The sequence below is a fragment of the Macaca mulatta genome, chromosome 3 (genome assembly GCF_049350105.2).
Source record: "Macaca mulatta isolate MMU2019108-1 chromosome 3, T2T-MMU8v2.0, whole genome shotgun sequence".
NCBI classification, from domain to species: Eukaryota; Metazoa; Chordata; class Mammalia; order Primates; family Cercopithecidae; genus Macaca; species Macaca mulatta.
Genome location: NC_133408.1, coordinates 107,564,458 through 107,587,306, shown reverse-complemented (window position 1 = coordinate 107,587,306; position 22,849 = coordinate 107,564,458). Strand labels below are relative to the sequence as shown.

The following is a 22,849-nucleotide window of genomic DNA, read 5'->3' as shown; positions in this document are numbered from 1 at the left end:
TCTCTCTCTCTCTCAGACATGGTCTCACTGTTACCCAGGCTGGAGTTCTGTGGTGTGATCACTACTCATTGCAGCCTTGACCTCCCAGACTCAGGTGATCTCCCACTTCAGCCTCCTGAGTAGCTGGGACTATGGGCATATGCCACCATGTCCAGTTAATTTTTTGTAGATACAGAGTTTCACCATGTTGCTCAAGCTAGTCTCGAACTCCTGGGCTCAAGTAAGCTGCCTGCCTCAGCCTCCTAAAGTGCTGGGATTATGGATGTGAGCCACTGCACCCAACCCAGTTTTTCTCTTTCTTTCCTTCTTTTAGTAGATTAAAGATATTGCTCAGCTGGGCACGGTGGCTCACGCCTATAATCCCAGCACTTTGGGAGGGCGAGGCAGGCAGACCACTAGGTCAGGAGATCGAGACCATCCTGGCTAACACAGTGAAACCCCGTCTCTACTAAAAAATGCAAAAAAATTAGCCAGGCATGGTGGCAGGCACCTGTAGTCCCACTCCAGCCTGGGTGACAGAGCGAGATGCCATCAAAAAAAAAAAAAAAAGATATTGCTCTACTGTCGTCTAGCTTGATTTTTTTCAATGAAGAATTTGTTGTTATCCTTATCTTTTTTCCTCTGAACATAATGGATATTTCTTCCTTTGCTTTTAACATGCTCTCTTTATCACTGACTTTGAAATGTGATTGTGATGGGTTTTGATATAGCTTCCTACTTATTTCTTATGCTTGAAGTTCACTTAAATTCTTAGATTTATGGGCATATAGTTTTCACCAAATTTAAAAAATATATTGACCATTATTTATCCAAGTATTTTTTTCTGTCTTTCTAGTCTCACCTCTCCTTCAAGGACTCTAATTCTACATATATTAGGCTGCCTGAAGTTTTACCACAGCTCACCAATGCTTGGTTCATTTTTTTTCTGCATTTATTTTGAATAGTTTCTATTGCTATGTCTTCAAAACCAATGATCTTTTCTTCTTCAATATTTAATCTTCTATTGATCCTATCATATATATTTTTCATCTCAGACATTATATTTTTTATTTTTAGAATTTTAATATGGATCTTTTTTATATCTTCCTTATCTCTTGACTACTCTAATATGTAATATATATAGGTAGTAGCTTTTTAAATTGATAAGTAAAAGTTTTATATATTTAGGGTATAAAATGATGTGATGTTTGATATATGTAGTCATTATGAAATGGATAAATTAAGCTATTTAACATATGTATTATATCATATATTATTTTTTATGTGGTGAGAACACTTAAAATCTATATTCTTGGTAATTTTCAAGTTTACAATATATTATTATTAATTATAGTTACCATGATACACAATAGATCTCTTAAACTTATTCCTCCTAATTGAAATTGTGTATCCTTTTAACAACATCTTCTCAAACCCCTGAATCCCCACCTCCTAGAAACCATGATTTTACTCTCTGTCTGTATGAGTTTGGCTTTTTTAAATTATACATATAAGTGAGATCATGTGGTATATCTAACATTTTGTCAATTCTGGGTTTGTGTCCATGGATTCATTTTTATCCTTATCATAGGTCTTATTTTGCTACTTTGCATACCTGGGAATTTTTTTTTTTTTTTCCAGACCGGATCTCATTCTGTTACCCAGGCTCAAGTGCGGTGGCATGAACACAGTTCACTGTAGCCTTGACTTGGGAGCAGGCTCAAGCAATCCTCCTGCCTCAGCTTTCCATGCGGCTGGAATGAGAGGTACATGGCACCACACTCAGCTAATTTTTTTATTTTTATAGAGACAGGGTCTCACTTTGTTGTCCAGGCTGGTCTTGAACTCCTGAGTTCAAGCGATCCTCCCACCTTAGCCTCCCAAAGTGCTGGGATTACAGGTGTTAGCCACCATGCCCAGCCCCCTGTCAATTTCTGACTATATGCTAAACACTGTGAATTTAAAATTTTTGGTGCTGGATATTTTTATATTTCTATAAATATTCTTGGGTTTTGTTGTGGGATACAGTTAAGTTACCTGAGAATAGTTTGATCTTTTTGGGTCTTGGTTTTAAGGTTTGTCAAGCAGGACTGGAGCCTACTACAAAGGCAAAACCTTTCCACATACTCTACCTAATGCCCTGTGACTCAGAAGGTTTCCAGTCTGGCTGCTGTTACCAGGCACTAATCCCAGTCCTGACATGTATGCACTGTTCAGCTGAATACTCAAGAAGGACCCTCTGCAGATATCTAGATTTATCATTCTGTGACTCTCTCTCTTCTCTAGTATTCTTTGCTGCAAACTCTAGCTGACTTAGATTCCTGAGATTCTCAGCTTTGTCTCCTCAACTCAGAGTCTGTTGGGCTCTTTGCACTGCCACCTGGAAACTCTTCCAAGGGAGTAAGCCAGAGCAACCACAGGGGTCATCTTGTTTGTTTGCCACCTCTGCCCTTGGTTGCCTTATGCTCAGTGTCTTGAAAAACACTGGTTCATGTATTATGTCTATTTTTTGTTTGGTTTTAGATGAGAGGATAAATCCTTGTTACTCCGTCTTGGCCAGAAGCAGAAATTCTACCATATGGAATTCTTATTTCTATAATTCCACACTGAGTCTCCTTCCTTTTATAATTTTCTTATCAAAGTGATATTCCCCGCATCTAGCATAGTACCTAAGACATAGTAGACACTCTATAAATAATTGTTATCTGAAGAATTACTTAAACAAGACATTTTGTTCTTAATTTCAATAAAACTATATTTTTGTGCTTCTTGCTAAAGAATCTAAGAAGTTTAATTAAATTTCTTCTGATTCCAGTTTTAAATTCTTTCCAGAGGAACACTATTTTTCTGGGTCTTTAAGACCACATTCCATTTTCCTTCAGTCCTTGTAGTAGTTCTCAAGGCCAAGAGTCTCTTATTTTCTGTTTATTCTTCTTGGAACAGAAGAAATATATTCAGATCTTTCTCATTGTGCCACTACCACCGAAAAGCAGGGTTTGTGGCTTGTTCTCGGTTGCACTGACTGAACATTTCAATAAGTTTGTGGTAATTTAAACTAAAATGAACTATAGAAAGGATATAATTCTATTTTCCAGAAGCAGATTAACACAAGAATGGAAAACCCAAGTTTATTAAGCAAGCAAAGATATGCAAGAACAAGCCACTTCGTAGAAAGTTCTTGTGTCCCAAACAAAAAACTCAAATAGAGAACGCTGTCTCATCAAAAATCTGTCAAGTTCACTCTTGGATATTTTTAGAAATTAGGTTGGTGTGTATAGTCCTTAGACAAACTTTAAGTGACAAATATTTGTATAGTGTGGCTCTGTAAAGTATTTCTACTTCTTTCCCTAATACACTACTCGAGTTTATGCATGAAAACTACAATGCTCAGCAAGCTTTTTGTCTTTACTTTTCTTATTGTCTACTCCTTTTATTTATTTATTTTGAGACAGAGTCTCGTTCTGTTGCCCAAGCTGGAGTGCAGTGGCATGATTTCAGCTCACTGCAACCTCCACCTCCCGGATTCAGGCAATTCTCCTGCCTCAGCCTCTTAAATTGCTGGATTACAGGCACCTGTCATCACGCCCAGTTAATTTTTTTTTATTTTTCGTATAGATGGAGTTTCACCATCTTGGCCAGGCTGGTTTTGAACTCCTGACCTCAGGTGATCCACCTGCCTCAGCCTCCCAAAGTGCTAGGATTACAGGTGTGAGCCGCTGTGCACGGCCTCTACTCCTTACTCTATTTCCTTTTACTTTAATGTCTAGAGCTGGAATGCATGGTTTAAGTGTGTGTGCGTGTGTGTATGCGTGTGTGTGTGTGTGTGTGTGTGTGTGTGTGTGTGAGAAACAGGGTCTCACTCTGTCACCCAAGCTAGAGTGCAGTGGCATGATCCTAGCTCACTGCAACCTCGAACTCTTGGGCTGAAGGCATGCTACCGCCTCAGCCTCCGAAGTAGCTGGAACTACAAGTGCACACCACTGTGCCTGGCTAATTTTTTCATTTTTATGTAGAGACAGAGTCTTGCTTGGTTGCCCAGGCTAGTCTTGAACTCCCGGGCTCAAGTGAACCTCCCACCTGGGCCTCCCAAAGTGCTGGGATTATAGGTATGAGCCACCGCCCCCAGCCTAGAGCTGTAACTTTTTTTTTTTTTTTTTTTTTTGAGACAGAGTCTCACTCTGCCACCCAGGCTGGAGTGCAGTGGCACTATCTCGTCTCACTGCAACCTCCACCTCCCGGGTTCAAGCGATTCTCCTGCCTCGGCCTCTCAAGTAGCTGGGACTACAGGCGCCCACCACCACGCCCGGCTAATTTTGTATTTTTAGTAGAGACGGGGTTTCACCATGTTGGTCAGGCTGGTATCAAACTCCTGACCTCAGGTGATCCTCCCACCTCGGCCTCCCAAAGTGCTGAGATTACAGGCGTGAGCCACCGCACCCAGGTGAGCTATAATCTTTAAAGTTAATAGAACACAAACAACAGACGGTAATGAGGAATCAGGAACTATATTATGGTTACCTAATAGGAAATATCCAAACAGAAAAGAATAATGTCCCAGTGGATATGATTTATCCTTTTGACAATATAGGTACTGTGCCAAGAATTGAAATCCAAAAAATTAAAAATCATTGCCTTCAAAATATTAAAAGAAACTACCAAGTGGAAATTAATACATGTATCAAGGCCTACAAAATATAACCCCCATCAAGTAATTGATAACAATAATTCTTGGTAATATTTAAATAAAACAAATTTTATATTTAAAGAGCAATGAATACCTTATTCTCAACAAAACATAATCATAGTTTTAAAAAATAGCTCCGATGATTGCACATCACAATATACATAAATTTTATGTAGCTATAGAAGCATTTAGTATTTTTTTAGGAGCACTTTCCAGTAACCAAGGGCAAAGACCAATATTTCTTTATTGTACCCCTGATTTTAAACACAGTACTTTAGTGGATGGACATTTTAAGGGATAAACACAAAAGCATTACCATATGGTTTTCATGGATACACTTATATGCATTAATAAACACTAAAGATGAATTGTGGAGACATGTATTCAATTCAAAAGACCACAGTAGGGAGAGGAATGGGCCTGGAAAAGAGGAAAAGTTATTCTTAAGGTCAGCTTTACGGTAAGGAAAAGCAACAAAATTTGAGAACGGGAGCCTTGTCATTTCCCTAGAAGAGAAATTGGACCATCTAGGGGCTCATTCGGAAAAGCAAAGTGGGTGAAGCCTAAACCCTACAGCCTATTACAAATACAGCTTTTCTCTGGGAATTCTAAAGAGTGGTGAACCCCAGCGCGCCTCAGGGAATCTCCTTTTGCCTTTTGCCATCTATTCAATTCCCCAGCGATCTCCTCCAGTCCCAAGGCTTAGATGGCCACACATCTACCGACAAGGCCCAGGCTTACGAGCACGTCCCTGAACTGAACGCCACACTCCAGACTGATCCTCCTATCTGGAGCTTGAGATGACCCCGCACCAGGAGCATTTAGTATTTATGGAAAGACATAGAAGGCCTCCAACAACGCCAAGAACTTAAGGTCCACAGCATCTCACCCACTGTCTAGTCCATATGACTCTGAAACTTAGGGTGGGGGTGGGAGGCAGAGGAGCAAGGACAGTGTATTAGTCAGCTAGGGCTTTCATAACAAAGGACCACAGACTAGGGGGCTGCAACAACAGACATTCATTTCCTTACAGTTCTGGAAACTAGAAGCCCAAGAGCAAGATGTCGGCATGATTGGGTTTCACTCCAAGGGCCTTGGCTTGTAGTTGGCTGTCTTCTGTCTGCGTCCTCACATGACCTTCTCTCTGTGTGCAATGTCTGCTGCGTCCAGATTTCCTTTTTTTTTTTTTTTTTTTTTTTTTTTGGGACAGACTTTCGCTCTGTCTCCCAGGCTGGAGTGCAGTGGCGTGATCTTGGCTCACTGCAACCTCCTCCGCCTCTGGGTTCAAGCGATTCTCTTGCCTCAGTGTCCTGAGTAGCTGGGATTACAGGCGCGCACCACCATGCCTACAGCCTGTTACAAATACAGCTAATTTTTGTATTTTTAGTAGAGACGGGGTTTCACCATGTTGATCAGGCTGGTCTCAAACTCCTGACCTCATGATCTGCCCGCCTCGGCCTCCCAAAGTGCTGAGATTACAGGGGCGAGCCACAATGCCTAGCTCAAATTTCCTCTTCTTATAAGAATACCAATCAGGTTAGATTAGAGCCCACCTTAAATACTTCACTTTAACTTAATTACTCCCATATCTATAATTTATTTATTTATAATTACCTTATCTCCAAAAACAGTAACATTCTTTTTTTTTTTTTTTTTTGAGATGGAGTCTGGCTCTGTTGCCCAGGCTGGAGTGCAGTAGCACGATCTTGGCTCACTGCAAGCTCCACCTCCCGGGTTCACGCCATTCTTCTGCCTCAACCTCCCGAGTAGCTGGGACTACAGGCGTCCGCCACCACGCCTGGCTAAATTTTTTGTATATTTTTTAGTAGAAACGGGTTTCACCGTGTTAGCTAGGATGGTCTTGATCTCCTGACCTCGTGACCCACCCGCCTCCGCCTTCCAAAGTGCTGGGGTTACAGGCCTGAGCCACCGCGCCGGGCCCAAATACAGTAACATTCTGAGGAACTGGAGGTTAGACCTAAACATATAAATGGCGGCGGGGGCGGGGGGACACAATTTAGTCTATAACATACATCACCATTTATCTCTTTTATCCTTAAACTTCCAGGGGATGAAGTGTAAGTCAGCATTATGTGCCAAATGGAATCCCCATTTAGGCCCATGGTTCTTTTTTTTCTTTTTTCTTTTTTTTTTTTTTTTGAGACGGAGTCTCGCTCTGTCACCCAGTGCAGTGGCGCCATCTCCGCTCACTGCAAGCTCCGCCCCCCGGGCTCACGCTAGTCTCCTGCGTCAGCCTCGGAGTAGCTGGGACTACAGGCGCCCACCACCACGCCCGGCTAATTTTTTTGTATTTTTAGTAGAGACGGGGTTTCACCGTGTTCGTCAGGGTGGTCTCAATCTCCCGACCCCGTGATCCGCCAGCCTCGGCCTCCCAGCCCATAGTTCTTAGAGTTAGTGTATCATACCCTTAAACATTTAACCAGGCTATCTGTCCATCTTAGTTTTCAGTATTTCATAATTTTTTGAGTGTTTGCTGTTCTGTGTTTTTACGGTTTTGAACTTTTCTTAGATATTTTAGTGAGAAATTGGAAAATGTTTCAGTCATCACCAGATACGGGCCTGAAACTGAAACCACAAAGATTTTTGGAATTAGGCAGAGCCCTGGAGGGAGGGAGGATTTGTTACTGTTATTTTTTACTGAAAATGCCAATTTTTTGATAGTTTGGTGAAAATTGATGTAATCTTTTAGGGAAGCAATTTGGCAATACCCATCAAGAATTTAAGAGTATATACACCTTTTGAAATTTCTTCAGTGGTTTATAACCTGTTACTACAATCATTTATTTTGACTCAAATTATCCCAGATGTAGCCAATGGAAGTCCCTTCAAGTTGGGAGAATTACACCTTTTAAGGTGTAATTCCAGTTAGAAATTTAACAGCAGGCCATTTTTAAAGGAGAACAAAGATTTTTTTGTAAAGATGTTCATTACATCTTCATTTTTAATAATGAAAAATTGAAGGCAACCCAAATATTTTTGGAGAATATTTAATGATTGCAGTATAATGTACAAGGATTAAATCAGAATATAAAACTGCATGCAGATAATAAACCGAATCTGAATGTGTATAAGTATTTATGTCTAGAAGCCTGTAGATTTTAACTTTATCTAAACTTTTTCTAATGATCCTGTTTTCATGATCAGAACAAAAAAATATAATTCAAAGTGTGGTCGATTCTACCTGTCTTTCCCGGTAAACAGGGGCCATCATTTTTTAATCCTAGCACTAAAGAACTTAATGTTTCAGCTTATTGCTTAAGTATCATACATCCCACTGAAAGATGATCCATAAGATGTGTAGTTCTTATAAAAATTATAAAGATAATTCTACATATTTGAAATTATTTTAAAAATTTATTTTACCTCATACTATGATGTTTCCAACTCCTTTCCTCTCTTGATATTGCCTCTTAGATCTTTACTGAGTGAAACCAATTTATAGTGTGCAAAAATGGGATCAGAGAAACCTTATCCAAAGTACACACTTTAATGAATATCCTTAATCATTCAACTCATCACTACTATGATAGAGTGGCTAAGAGTGCTGGCCTTCCATCAGTTTAGCGGAAGGGGTAGGGCTGGGGTTTGCAGCCCTGATATTATGACACCCAGTGTGGTGGCAGCCCAGTGCAGGGAAGCAGAGCCAGAGCAGGGTGAGGAGGGTGTCCATGCAGGGAAGAGGCAGGAGACATGACAGCAGATGTGTTACCCACAGAGAGATTAATCACATAAATCAATCTATTAAAGACAATGGGAGCCAGTTCTCTCCCTTGTGAAGAGAGGGATAACAAATATGGAAAAGGAGAAAACTGGAAGTAAACTTACAATGTTGACTTGGAATTGGAGGTATTGATATGACTCATGAGTTTCAAGAAATATAGAGAAACAAATATAGATGTAAATGTGTGCATGTATCTATCAATACACACACACACATTCTCTAGTTTGGCCACTGACATTCCAGTAATAATGAGTACAACTAGCACCATATCTTGACTGCTAAATAAAATTCTCCACTAAAAGAACCTAGGGATCTTTGGAGAAATGACTAATTCCAGAAGTAGGGCAGAGACAGTACCAGATGAAACTGGAAAATCATTTTGTGTCAGAAAGTAAGGACATATTCCAAAACTGATAGGGATATGTCAAAGGACAAAGCCAACTTGATGGGACTTCCACTGGCCACACGCGGGATAATCTGAGTCAAAATAAATGATTATAGTAACAGGTTACAAACCACTGAAGAAATTTAAAAGTCATTAGTTCATACTGCAATAAATAAATCGAAAGTTTGATGACAAATTGGATTTTGACATAGCTTCAAAGTGCCTCAAAACATTTATTAATTACAAAGGGAGAAAGAACAACTTCATAGTGGAGAAGCCTGGAAGAAACCATCTTAATTAATTATACAAGTGCACAGTGCCTGGAATAGGACCAATCAAAATTGCATGCGACTTGATAGGATGCAATGAGAAGAACACAGCATTACTTCTCTAAGATTCTTACCAAAGACGCATAATTTGAATCTAATTGTGAGGAAATATCAGATAAGCTAAAACTGAGAAATATTCTGCCAGATACCTGGCTTGCGATCTTCAAAAAAGTCAATGTCATGAACATCAAGTTAAGAATGAAGAACTATTCCATACTAAAGGAGACTAAAGAGGTGTGACACCTACATGAAATGTGTGATTCCAATGTAGATATCCTTTCACTATAAAATGCATTATTGAGACAATTGATAAAACTTGAAGGAAGTCTAAGCATTAAATGATAGTTATGTAATTTCCTGATTTTGATCATGGTATTTTGGATAAGAGAGAGAATGTTCTTGTTTATGAAACACCATCTCTAAGTATGCAGAAATGATAGCGTATCAGGCCAGCCACTTAATCCCAAGTGATTCAGGGAACAAAGAGTTTTTTATCCTCCGGTTACAAGCATATAGCAGTTATTTTGTCTTACTACTTTTGTTTCCTCATCTATTGTACAGTACTAGTGATAGTATCCATCTCTTTGCATTGTTATGAGATTAAATAAGATGGTAAAGGTAAAGTGCTTACTTAGTGCCTAAAGTTGGGCCTTTATCCTATTTTGGCCTGCTTTTAGTGTGTCTTCCCTTCTGCCCTACTGTTTCCTGTCCATGTTGGTTTCCTTTCCATAGCAACTCTTGCCTCTCCAACACAAAGCTTCATGCTCCCAAAAGCACTGAGTCAGACGGCATGAGCTATTCCTTGCATGATTATACTATCTTCACCAATAGAAAGAGATAATTTGTGTGAAAGGTAAATGTACAAAAAATATACAAAAATCTCATTTTTACAGTTCATAATGCAAATTTTTTCCATTCAAATAGAAGTTAATAATTCACTTTAGAACGTTTTTTAAGGTGAGTTAGATTCTATTGCGGTGAATACCTAAGCTAAAGTATGGCATTCTTTCCCTTTTTACTCTCCATGAAATAGAATATGTAAAACCTTCTAAAAGAATTTATATGGATAACTCAAGCTATCTTTTTCAAATACTTAAATTTTAAGTACATGTTGGTTATGCATGTATGTAAAACTGGTACTTTAATGCTATTATTTATTAAAATATTGATTTTCTAGAAAATTCCTAGCAAATGTGATTACAACTTTATAAATAGGAAATAGTAAAAAATGCTTAACTAAAGATAGACTCTTTCTTTAGTTTTTTGTAATAGTAACTATGATTCTGTCATTTTTCAAACATCAGCTTTATTACCAAGAACTTATCTGTAAGTTAGTGTTGAAGAGGTGTCAGGGTATAGGTATCTATGTGTATGCACAAGTAAGTTGTTTTATTATTGCTGGGTGTTTGGGTGTAAGGAAACAAGAAGAGTGTGGGTATGTATCTATCACTGAGAAGACAAAGGAAATCCTGTAACTTCAGCTTTCAACACACTCAACTTGCACTGGGCTATAAAATCCTGCTAAACTATTTAAGGAAAGGTCTCAGAGCAACATACAAGTCTGTCTTTAAGGAGGTGGTATTTGATTTCAGATTGTCTGTTCCTATCATGCTTCTATACAGTCTTCTATGGTGTTCCCCTAAACTAAAATCCAGTTCATTTGGACATCTCAATATTGGACATCAAGACATGAAAATAAAGTATATTTCCTTAGTTTAGGGCATTTTGAGGCAGGCGGATCACCTCAGGTCCGGAGTTTGAGACCAGCCTGGCCAACATGGCGAAACCCCATCTCTACTAAAAATACAAAAATATTAGCCGGGCTTGGTGGTGGGTCCCAGCTGCTCCTGAGGCTGAGGCAAGAGAATCGCTTGAACCCGGGAGTCAGAGGTTGCAGTAAGCCGCGATTGCACCCCTGCACTCCAGCCTGGGTGACAGAGTGGGACTCCATAAGTAAATAAATAAAAATATATATCTTATTTAATCTCAAAGTATAAATTCAAGGTATAAATTTAAGTATAAATTCTTTTTTTAAAAAGTCTACCTTGTTTTGCCAGGAACTATAATAGGAATCCTTGTAAATGTAAAGTTAATTGAGTTTTTTCCCCCAAAATATATCTGATTATAGGCAACAGGTTCCAGGATTGGCGTCTTGACACAAAATGCAACTAACATGGGACTTTCAGTTATCATTTCTTTTCTATATGGATGGGAGATGACACTCCTGATTCTGAGTATTGCTCCAATACTTGCCATGACAGGAATGATTGAAACCGCAGCAATGACTGGATTTGCCAACAAAGATAAGCAAGAACTTAAGCATGCTGGAAAGGTAAAATGAAGACTGTTATCACCATCGTAACATTTAAAGAGAAAAACAGTCAGAACTTTATGATATGTTAACTATATGATATGTTAACCATCCTTATGATCTATTAACTTCATCTCTTAGGGATCTGTAAAGTGATATGTATTCACAGAGAAATGCATACAGACCAATTTAGGGTAGAAGGTAGATATGTTATAGCGATAGGGTACATGATTTAGAGCACAGGCTCTGGATTCTAATTAGCTGAGTTAGAATCCAGATTCTATCCTAACGAATATGTGATATAAGCAAGTTATGTCAACCCTTTGTAGACTTCAGGTTTCTCATCTGCAAAGTGGGAATAATAACAGTATTCACTTACAAGTTTTTGTGAATATTGCATAAAACACAATATTATTATATGCAAAATACTTAGAATAGTGTCTGGAAGACAGTAAGCACTTACTAATGTCAGCCATTATTACTGGGGAAGTTTTCCAACATCATCATTCCCCATTTTCTGGTCATTGAATAATCAAATTTTCTTGAGCAATTTTTCTGAATATTTTATTTTTCAAAACAAACAGGCAATTCAGCAGTTACTGAATGCAAGGCAATGCACCAATATTGATAACATATAAAACAAGGCTTTAGAGACAGGACCAATAAATGAACAATTTATTTAATCATTTGGAAAATACCAAGACATACAGGTATTTAAGCTTCTTAGGATCAACCATATTCATATGAATGTTATATTGGAGACTGAGGGAAACATTATTGTGGTATCATAACACCTAAGAATTGAAAGAGACATCATCTGACCCAACCATTAACCTGAAGTAGGAGTCCCTTGCACAACATCCCTGTCAAATGTCCATCGCCATCTCCTACCACCTATTCCTCCAGTGGCAGGCAGTACATTCCTTTCCCAGGCTGCCTGTGCTTCGATAGTCTTGGGTGGTAGGCAGTTCTTTTCCTTTTCTTTCTTTATTTCTTGTCTTATTTATTTATTTGTTGCTGGACTTCTATCTTACTCTTCTTGGCTTTCATCTTGGTAGAGGTCCAAAATCTGTTTTTCATGACAGCCCTTTAGCAGCTGAATCGTTGTAAACAAGGAGTCTTCTGTTAACTCTACATCCAGGTCTTTAAGATGTTCCTCACACCCATAATCCCAGAACTTTGGGAGCCAAGACGGGCGGATCTCTTGAGGTCAGGAGTTTGAAACCAGCCTGGCCAACATAATGAAACCCCGTCTCTACTGTTAGCCTGGCATGGTGGCACGTGCCTGTAATCCCAGCTACTTGGGAGGCTGAGGCAGGAGAATCACTTGAACCCAGAAGGAGGAGGTTGCAGTGAGCCGAGATTGCACCACTGCACTCCAACCTGGGCGACAGAGCACGGCTCTGTCTCAAAAAAAAAAAAAAGAAAGAAAGAAAAAGGTGTTCCTCTCCTGATACTGTTTCAGAGCTCTTGGCTACACTGGTGTACATCCTCTGAATAGCAAAATGATGTTAATATCCTTTACAGTCTGTATCACAGTGAATGTGTCACAATTGGCATAGCATAAATATCATACATATTCATGAATAGGAATGCCAAAGACATGACTCACTGTAATCTCATTTGCCTGAGCCTTAGACCTTTCCACCTTTCTTGCACAAGATAAGAACCCTTGGATTGTTTGCTTGTGCTGTATAGTCTGAACTACCTAGCAAATATTCGCCTCAGAGACAGTAAACAGTTGTTTAGACCTCCTTGTCTAATTTAAACATTGCAATAATGTATACAATTTCTAAATTAATGAGGCCTAATTAATTGTTTTCCTCATCTTATTTTTTATGTCATGAGCTTTCATTGTATATGTACCCTTTGACTTTTCCTTTATGTATCATTAGAGCAACCTCAAACTATACAACAAACAACTCTAATCAAATAGGTAATTGGAGGCATTTTCCTGTGGCTTTTAATAAGTCAATTTACCAAACATCAATTTAGAACATAGACTAATAAAATGTATCGATCCTTCTTCAGTTGCATGTGTAGATTTGGACAAATTATCAAATGTTTAGTTTTTAAGTCTTTGAATGGGCTGGGTGCGGTGGCTTACGCCTGTAATCCCAACACTTTGGGAGGCCGAGGCAGGTGGATCACAAGGTCAGAAGTTCAAGACCAGCCTGACCAACATGGTGAAACCTCGTCTCTACTAAAAATAAAAATATTAGCTGGGCATAGTGGCACACGCCTACAATCCCAGCTACTCGGGAGGCTGAGGCAGGAGAATCTCTTGAACCGGGAGGCAGAGGTTGCAGGGAGCCCAGATCGGACCGCTGCACTCCAGCCTGGGCAACAGAGCGAGACTCCATCTCAAAAGATTTAAAAAAAAAGAAGAAGAAGACTTTGAATAGCTTAATTAGTTTTTCGTTTTTTTAATGACTATTTTCTAAGGGTCTGTAATAATATTCATCCTGTCTCCATTGTGAAAAATTGTCACAAATTTGTTTTATGCTCATTCCTTTTGTTTTTCCTCAAACAAGTTTTCAGCATTCTTATCCATTTTCTTCACATACTGCAGAACGTTGCAAATGGAGGTTTCTTTGAGTCCATTTTTAAATTAATGAGAATTTTTTAAAAACCAACATCAAACTTGGGAGCAGAATCCTTGTGTCCTCACCACAGTCCAGAAATCTAGTTCCCTCCTGCAACCCAAGTTCATCCTCAGAGAAGGCCAAGTGTCTACCTGGTCTTTTCTGTCCCACAGTCCACTCTGCCAATCTGGAAACAGAATGTGAAAACAGGAAGTTTCTCTTTGAAGCCAACACATGTTCTCATGTCCGAAAAGCTATTCTAAACCAAAACTCTCTTCCATTTTGAATCCCATGTAATTATGCATTCTCTTTATAAACTACATAAATATGGAGAAGTATTCATCACATTTGAATTAAATGCCTTTTCACATTCACAGACACCAATATGAGAAATGACTTTATCTCATAAAGAATTTTATAACCACATGCCATGTTACTTTCCTGTAATGTTCCTGAGTCCTTTTAGGTTGCTGTTTTTAATTCTTTGCTAGAATAAGATAATTATGTGATTATCTCTGCTATCTTTTTGAGACACAGAAGTCTTACTCTGTTGCCCAGGCTGGAGTGCAGTGGCATGATCTCAGCTCACTGCAACTTCCGCCTCCCAGGTTCAAGTGATTCTCGTGCCTCAGCCTCCTGAGTAGCTGAGATTACAGGCACATGCCATCATGCCTGGTTAATTTTTGTATTTTTAGTAGAGACAGGGTTTCACCATGTTGTCCAGGCTGGGTCTCAAACTCCTGGCCTCAAGTAATCTGCCTACCTTGGCCTCCCAAAGTACTGGGATTACAGTCATGAGCCATTGTGCCCGGCCTCTGCTCTCTTTACTTGAATTGTTTCATAATTTGTAGGAAGCTCCTTTGCATGTGAACATAATACTCACTAATGTTTTATTCTTCTGTCTATGGAACAAGTTTAAATTGAAATTCAGTAAAAACTTGAATGGGGCTAAACTTAGATCAGTAGACTAAATCTCAATAAGACATTTTCCTTAAGCTTATTATCCTAAAGTGTCATTTTTCTATCTTACTTTCTGGGAGGAAAGGAAGCTAACAATACTTGTCAGGAAAACTTACTGACTTGATATAATTAATATGTCTCCAGTGTGAGTGACTGGAATTCACAAATGGGAAAAGATTCACCATTACTAATTTTATTTCTATATTGTATTGTCCTATTTTATAAGATAGCAACTGAAGCTGTGGAGAATATACGTACTATAGTGTCATTAACAAGGGAAAAAGCCTTCGAGCAAATGTATGAAGAGATGCTTGAGACTCAACACAGGTGATTGTAGATTCATGCTGACTTCAAAAACTTAATTTTGTTCTGTAAAGGCAGTACTCTTGAATGACTCCAGTGGTTTGCCTGCTAATTCATTTGCTCTTGAGTCTTTCCTAATAACGGCCATGTCATAATTTCTCATATGACTTCACCAAGAGAAACTAGAAGAGGAATTGAGGGCAAGTGCAATTAGAATAAGTATTTTAGGTCCTCTCACATTACCATTAACTATCTGTTACTTAGTATGCACATTTGTCTCATCTTCCTGAAAGAATATTAATGAAATAACATACGCAAGAAAGAAAATAAAATTGCGGGCTGGGCGCTGTGTCTCACGCCTGTAATCCCAGCACTTTGGGAGGCTGAGATGGGCAGATCACTTGAGGTCAACAGTTAGAAACCATCCTGGGCAACATGGTGAAAGCCCATCTCTACTAAAAATGCAAAAATTAGCCGGGTGTGGTGGTGCACACTTGTAGTCCCAGCTACTCGGAGGCTGAGGCAGGAGAATCACCTGAACCTGGGAGGCAGAGGTTGCAGTGAGCTGAGATCACACCATTACACTCCACCTCCAGCCTGGGTGACAGAGCAAGAGAAAAGAGCTCAGCCCTTTACGCTAAATCCCTAAAATAGTTTACATTTTAAATACGAATATATACATAATAAATGCACTTACTCTTTTAATTTTAAACTAGTCCTCCTTATCACATTGACTTAGTGATGCTTTTTATATTACTTTATCAGAAAGACAGCTTTGTACTGTTTTGGACTCATACTTGTAGTTGGCACCACGCTTTAATTTCCTCTATTCTGTGAAGGAAAGATTATAATAGACAATTAGAAAATCCTTCTAAATACTGCTAAACCAAATCTCTAACTCTTACACTAGCCATCCTTTCACAGGCTTTGCCCATTCATTTAACAGTATGTAAAGTTAAATTTGTTACACGGAACTAGAGAGTATATGACTATAGAGAAAAGAATTATAATATTATCTGTCTTTTCTCAAAGATTTCTCAGATAAAAAAAAATCACTTTCTCTTTAATCATTCAAAAAATGCCTTTCTGCTAAATTATAACATTTCAAAGTCCTCTCTATTTATTATTCTACATTTATTAAATTGACCTTGCTGTAATTCATGCCTTATTATTTGGTAAATTTTGTACATTCCAGACATACCTCGAAGAAAGCACAGATTATTGGAAGCTGTTATGCATTCAGCCATGCCTTTATATATTTTGCCTATGCAGCAGGGTTTCGATTTGGAGCCTATTTAATTCAAGCTGGACGAATGACCCCAGAGGGCATGTTCATGTAAGTCGTGGAAATAGTCCGGACCTGGTGGCTCACACCTGTAATTCCAACACTTTGGGAGGCCAAGGCAGGTGGATAACTTGAGGTTAGGAGTTCGAGACCAGCCTGACCAACATAAGAAAACCCCATCTCTACTAAAAATACAAAAATTAGCTGGGTGTGGTGGCAGGCACCTGTAATCCCAGCTACTCGGGAGGCTGAGGCAGGAGAATTGATTGAACCCAGGAAATGGAGGCTGCAGTGAGCTGAGATCACTCCATTGCACTCCAGCCTGGGCAACAAAGTGAGACTCTGTCTCAAAATTAATTAATTAATTAATTAATAAGTTGTACAAATATATAAACCTTGTAAGGGGGTCAAGTACTTATTTACCAGAAAGATGTCTAGTTTATAGTGAATTATCATTTAAATCACATATGTGGAAAAGGTATGCTTGAATTTTTGTTAAGCTGGAATTTTTTTAAATATACCTATATTTTTAAATTTTGTATTGATATATAATAGTTATACATATTTTAGGGGTACATGTGATATATGCATATAATATTTAATGATCAAATCAAGGTAATTGGGATGAATTTTATTTTTAATTGACAGACAATAATTGTACATGTATATATATGGGGTACAGTGGGATGTTCTGATATATGCTAACATTGTGAAATGATTAAATTGAGCTAACTTTTTGTTATTTAGTCTCTATAAGAAGTACAGCATAACTGGCAAAATATTGATACTGATATAAGGCATGAAATCTGAATTAAATTCCCAGATGAATTGCTCTCTGCTTCAGTTTACTGGAACATGGGAATGTAGGGGCAAAATGTGCCTTCTTGTCATTCATTCCTTAGGACATTTGTGACACATTATGAAACTCTCAATGTGGAGATGGTTTTCTAAAGTATGACTGTAAATTAGTGAGGCTGAATTCTTTGCTAAGCAAATAATCCAGAAGCAAAACATACAAATGAGTGTTTCCCTTCAAAAATGTCACGTTTGGAATTGAACGCAGTATCCCATAAGGCTACTTCTTCCCAAAGCATTAGTTTGGAGCTCCTATTTTGAAGTTCTGGTCACATAGTTATGAATTTATTTGTTTTATAGGAACATCTAATGCAACTGCTAAATTAGAAAAATTAATTTTCAGTATTAATTCTGAGCTGAGAGCCTAAAATATCAGAAATATTGCTAATCTATCATAAATGTAATTGCTAAGCATTTAGAACTAGAGAAATCCATACAATACTTGACTCAAAAAAGTAACATTATATTATTTTTAACAAGCCCACCAAAAAATGCATATGCATGCAAGTATCAGCCTCTTCACAATAACGAATTGGGAGATTACACCTGTTCCAAGGACGCTGCCATTTGGCAGAACACATTGGGCACTTCTCTTTGGGTTTTGTTTCCCAAGTTTCAGGACATTCCTTTGAATATCCTTATTGTTGGCGTATTTGTATTTTCACGATAGGTTCAACTTGAGGAAATGGCCAAAAGTCATTTAAACCTGAGTAATTTCAGAATAACTTGGAATAATTTTTCATTTCTATTCACATGAAAATGTATTTATTTGTTTATTTATTTATTAAGCATTAAGTGAAGTCCCAGGAAGTTTCTGTGTTAGGCACTGATGAGAAAACAGTCCACAGTTCACCAACCCAGTATTCCTAAATCTTACTTGACACCAAAGCCACTTAGAAGTTTCCTAGAAGCAGATTTCCTTATAAAACGGAATATGCAAATGGAATATCTGCATTTAAAATTTCAACAGAAGGGCTGGTGGTGGCTCATGCCTGTAATACCAGCACTTTGGGAGGCCAAGACAGGTGGATCACCAAAGGTCAAGAGTTCAAGACCAGCCTGGGCAATGCTGTAAAACCCTGTCTATAGTCAAGATACAAAAATTAGCCATGTATGGTGGTGCATGCCTGTAATCCCAGCTACTTGGAAGGCTGACGCATGAGAATCACTTGACCCCAGGAGGCAGAGGTTGCAATGAGCCGAGATCACACCACTGCAAGCTAGCCTGGATGACAGAGCTAGACTCTGTCTCAAAAAAATTAAAATAAAATTTCAACAGAAATTGCAAGTTCCCTGTCCTATGTTCTCCTAGCCTCTAAAATAGTGTGTACAATTGCCTGTGTGAACTTATATAAACCACAATTATATTTAGCCTTGGACTTCATTCTCATTACATAAAACTAATTACTTAGGTAGATTAACAAGAAACAAAATCTGAAACACATAAATTATTCAGCTCACCAGTCCCCATTAGCCAGTTTTTCCTTTGTTCTAATATAATCCAGGCACTCCCAATTTTGAAAATTGGTTGTATTCCAAAAGTTTGTTTGCAAGCCAATAGTTGAAACTCAAAATATGTTTTCTTCATGTTGTTCTAAACTTTCTGCAGCCTTCTTCAATCCCCAGGTCACCATTCCTTCTGTATAACTAGTTTTGAGTATTAGTAGAAAGCAACCCAATTAAACATATTCATAGTAATGTAGGATGTTTGATGATTTTCTAAATTCTCACAGAAGAATTTTCATCTCTTTTCATCAATTTCTCTGTCACCAGTCTTTTTTGCTTTGTAATCACACCTATAAAAAATATAAGAAGGCCAGGCATGGTGGCTCATGCCTGTAATCCCAACACTTTGGGAGGCCGAGGTGGGTGGATCACGGGGTCAGGAGTTCAAGACCAGCCTGGCAAACATGGTGAAACCCCGTCTCTACTAAAAACTACAGAAATTAGCTGGGTGAGGTGATGGGCGCCTGTAATCCTATCTACTTGAGAGGCTGAAGGAGGAGAATTGCTTCAACTCAGGAAGCAGAGGTTGCATTGCAGTGAGCCGAGATCGCACCACTGCACTGTAGCCTGGGCAACAGAGCAAGACTCCATCTCAGGGGGAAAAAAAAAGTATATATATATATATACACTTGTATATATATATGAAAAAGAAATGTCTCCCAGGACCATAAGTCCCCTTCTGCCTATTTCCAATGTCTCTGCTCTCCTTTGAAGCAAAGCAAATTCCAAAGGGTTCCCTATTCTTGCTCTCTACACTACTTCTATCTCAAATTCACTCCAGTCAAGCCTTAGTTCCCCAACACTCCACTAGAAGGACTGGTTCTCAGGGTCCCACTGACCTCCATCCCGCCCATCCATACTCAGCCCCCGCAGTTCTCAGTTCTCCTCTAACTTGGCCTCTCAGTAGCATTTGACATCTCTTTCCTGAAACATTTTCTTCTCCAGGCTTCTCTAGGCTTTTCTCCTTTGTCCTTGGCCCCTCCTCCTCCACTTTCTTTACTGGATCCTGTTTTTCAGCCAGGCCTCTGTGTGTTGGAGGGCATTAGAGCTCTCAGACCTTTCATTTATTACACTTTCATTAGTGATCTCATCCAATCTGTCAGTTTTAAATACCACCTGTGTCCTGATAACTTCCTTCTGTATACTTCCAACTCTGGCCCTGCCCTGAGCACAAGACCCTTATCCAACTACCTACAAGACACCTCCACTTGGATGACTAATATCTCAACGTGTTCAAAACAGAATTTAAGTTTTTTCTCCCCAAAGGTTCTCTTCCCCAAAACTTTCCCATCTTAACTAATAATACCAACCACCATCCACACAGTTGCTCAGCTCAAAAATGTTGGAGTCATCCGTGTTGCTTCTCTTGTCATTGTCCACCACATAAATCACTGATTCCTCATGACCCTAATTCCAAAATTCTTCTCATCCTTTCCACCCTCATCCAAGTCCTCCCTGTCTTGACTGGACCACTGCAAGAACCTCACCAATGTCCTTGTGTCCACTCTTGCTTCCCTATAATTCATTCTCCACACTGCAGCCAGACTGATCATTTAACGCACAAATCTAATAGCATCAGTTTATTAAAATTCTGCAAGATCTAGATCTTCCCATTGAAATTTTAATAAAGCCAAAGTCCTTACCATGACCTGAAAGACCTTCATGATGGGGCTGCTGCATTTCTTTCCAATTTCATCCACTTCTGCCTCCCATGTGAACTACTCGTCAGTCCCACACTTGCCATGTCTGTCCCTGGACCTCCCCATTGCAGGGTCTTTGCACTTGCTATTCTCTGCCTGGAATACCCAGGCACCCAGGCTAAGTCCACTCCTCAGAGGGACTTTCACTGAGGGTCCAAAGTAGTTCCTCTAACCCTCCCTCCTCATCACTCTCTTTCCCATCACCATGTTTTGTTTATAACACTTATGACACTTATGATTCTATTAAATTATATTTTGTGTTTCCATATTTATGAGTGCATAGACTGAGGGCAAGTTGTAACCTATCTTATTCACTGATGTTTCCCAAAAGCCAAAAATAAGTGGGTGGCACATAATAGATACACAATAAATATTTACTGAATGAATGACTGAATCAAAATTAAGGGGGAGATTTGGAATGGTACATAATTAGGCAGTCCAGTCATTTCTGGAAATGTGTCTCGGAGTCACCTTCACACTTTGAAAATAGGAGTCTGTTTTTCACAAATTCTTCTAATTTTCTTCTTTTCTACACCCATATGTCTAATACCAGGTGCTTTGGCAGGAGGACTGTATCTAAATCGAGGGCAACCATTGATATAAAATACGATGTGTGGAATTGAGAATTTACCTCTACCTACTGAGATTTGTTTAGATTAAAACTAAGCAAAAAATGTCTCAGTTGAAGAATGATACAACCTCAAAATCATGCCAGTACTATCATGCCAGCAAATGACACCAGTCAGGATGTTTCCTTTAAGGGGCTTCCCAGGACTGCTAACCATTCCGTTACTTATGAAAATTGCTATAACGGCAAACCTTGATTGAATCTTTACTCAGTTTTAAGAATTTGCCGTGTATTATCTGTTTAATGCTCTAAACTACCCTGTGAAATACTATGGTTCCCATTTTACAGATGAGAACAATTAAGACTCAAAGAGGTTACCTAACTTGCTCAAAGTTACGTAATCAGTAAGTAGCAGAGCACAGATTCAAGTTCATGGTTCCAGATGCCAGAGGTTAGGCTTACTCTATATATATATTATTATTATTATAAATTCTGTAGCCAAATATTCATAGAATATTTCTGTGAAATTATTTTTTAAATAAGTCTGGCTTAGTTTTTCAAATATTTGAATATTCAAAGTTGGGCTGATTCCTCACATATAAATGGAACAAATGACTTGCTTAGTGTTATGTTATAGCCCTAAAATAGAAGAATGAAAAGTCCCCAATAAAAAATTTCTTCCCTGAGCTGGCCTACCATGCTTCCTGAATTTCTTTTAATTAAATTCATTAAAAGGGGGTCTCTTCTAGATACATAAGCATTTTAACTCTCAGAACATAAGAGTAATAATTAAAGAATAGTACCACCTTGGTATTTCCCAGTGCCCCAGGGGAAGGAAGAAATAGAGAGCTGTCTGAGCTAGATCACTGGTATTACTTTTCTTTTCTTTTTTTTTTTTTTTTGAGTTGGAGTCTCGCTCTGTCACCCAGGCTGAAGTGTAGCGGCACAATCTCAGCTCACTGCAACCTCCGCTTCCTGAGTTCAAGCAATTATCCTGCCCTCAGTCTCCTGAATAGTTGGGACTGCAGGCACATGTCACCACAGCAGGCTAATTTTTGTTTGTTTTGGTGGAGACCATATTTCACCATGTTGGCCAGGCTGGTCTCGAACTCCGGATCTCAAATGATCCACCTGCCTTAGCCTCCCAAAATGCTAGGATTACAGGTGTAAGCCACCATACCCAGCCTCACTTTTTGAGTCCCATTCAATCAGAATACAGACAGAATAAGGGTACCCATACTTTTGGAGTATGGACAAATGATTCTCTAGGAATTCTCTTCCAGTATTAAATGTGGTTATTGGCCAAAAGAGAAACATAGCACTATGCATAATGTCAATAGATGAGATTTGTCTTCAACACCAAAGAGGATTTGGTCCTACAGACCAAATGTGACCCCAACTACCATGAATGTGTCACAAGGTCCCTTTAGACACACTAAATTATATCTGGTCCAGAAGACTCTGTACCTTCCAGAATCTAGGATGACAGACAGCTTTCAATCTCATCAACTAGCTAAACCAAAGGAATTTACAAAGAAAACTCCCTCTTACTAGAATTATCCTTAGGTAGAAAGCACTTTGCGCCATTCTCTAAACCAACGGTTTTCCAACTCGTCAATCTAGGAACTGGTTAAAACTGTAGATATGTAGATTTCAT

At 38.8% G+C, this 22,849-nt stretch overlaps 1 protein-coding gene across 1 annotated transcript in view; it reads left to right on the top strand.

The window, feature by feature from the left end:
• Nucleotides 1-22,849, top strand: part of ABCB5 (ATP binding cassette subfamily B member 5) — a 126,290-nt gene that overhangs the window by 84,674 nt on the left and 18,767 nt on the right. Inside the window, exons 20-22 of the mRNA XM_015133897.3 lie at nucleotides 11,248-11,451; nucleotides 15,202-15,302; nucleotides 16,474-16,614. Of these exons, the coding sequence (XP_014989383.2) occupies nucleotides 11,248-11,451; nucleotides 15,202-15,302; nucleotides 16,474-16,614 (446 nt within the window). The remainder of the gene's footprint in view (nucleotides 1-11,247; nucleotides 11,452-15,201; nucleotides 15,303-16,473; nucleotides 16,615-22,849) is intronic.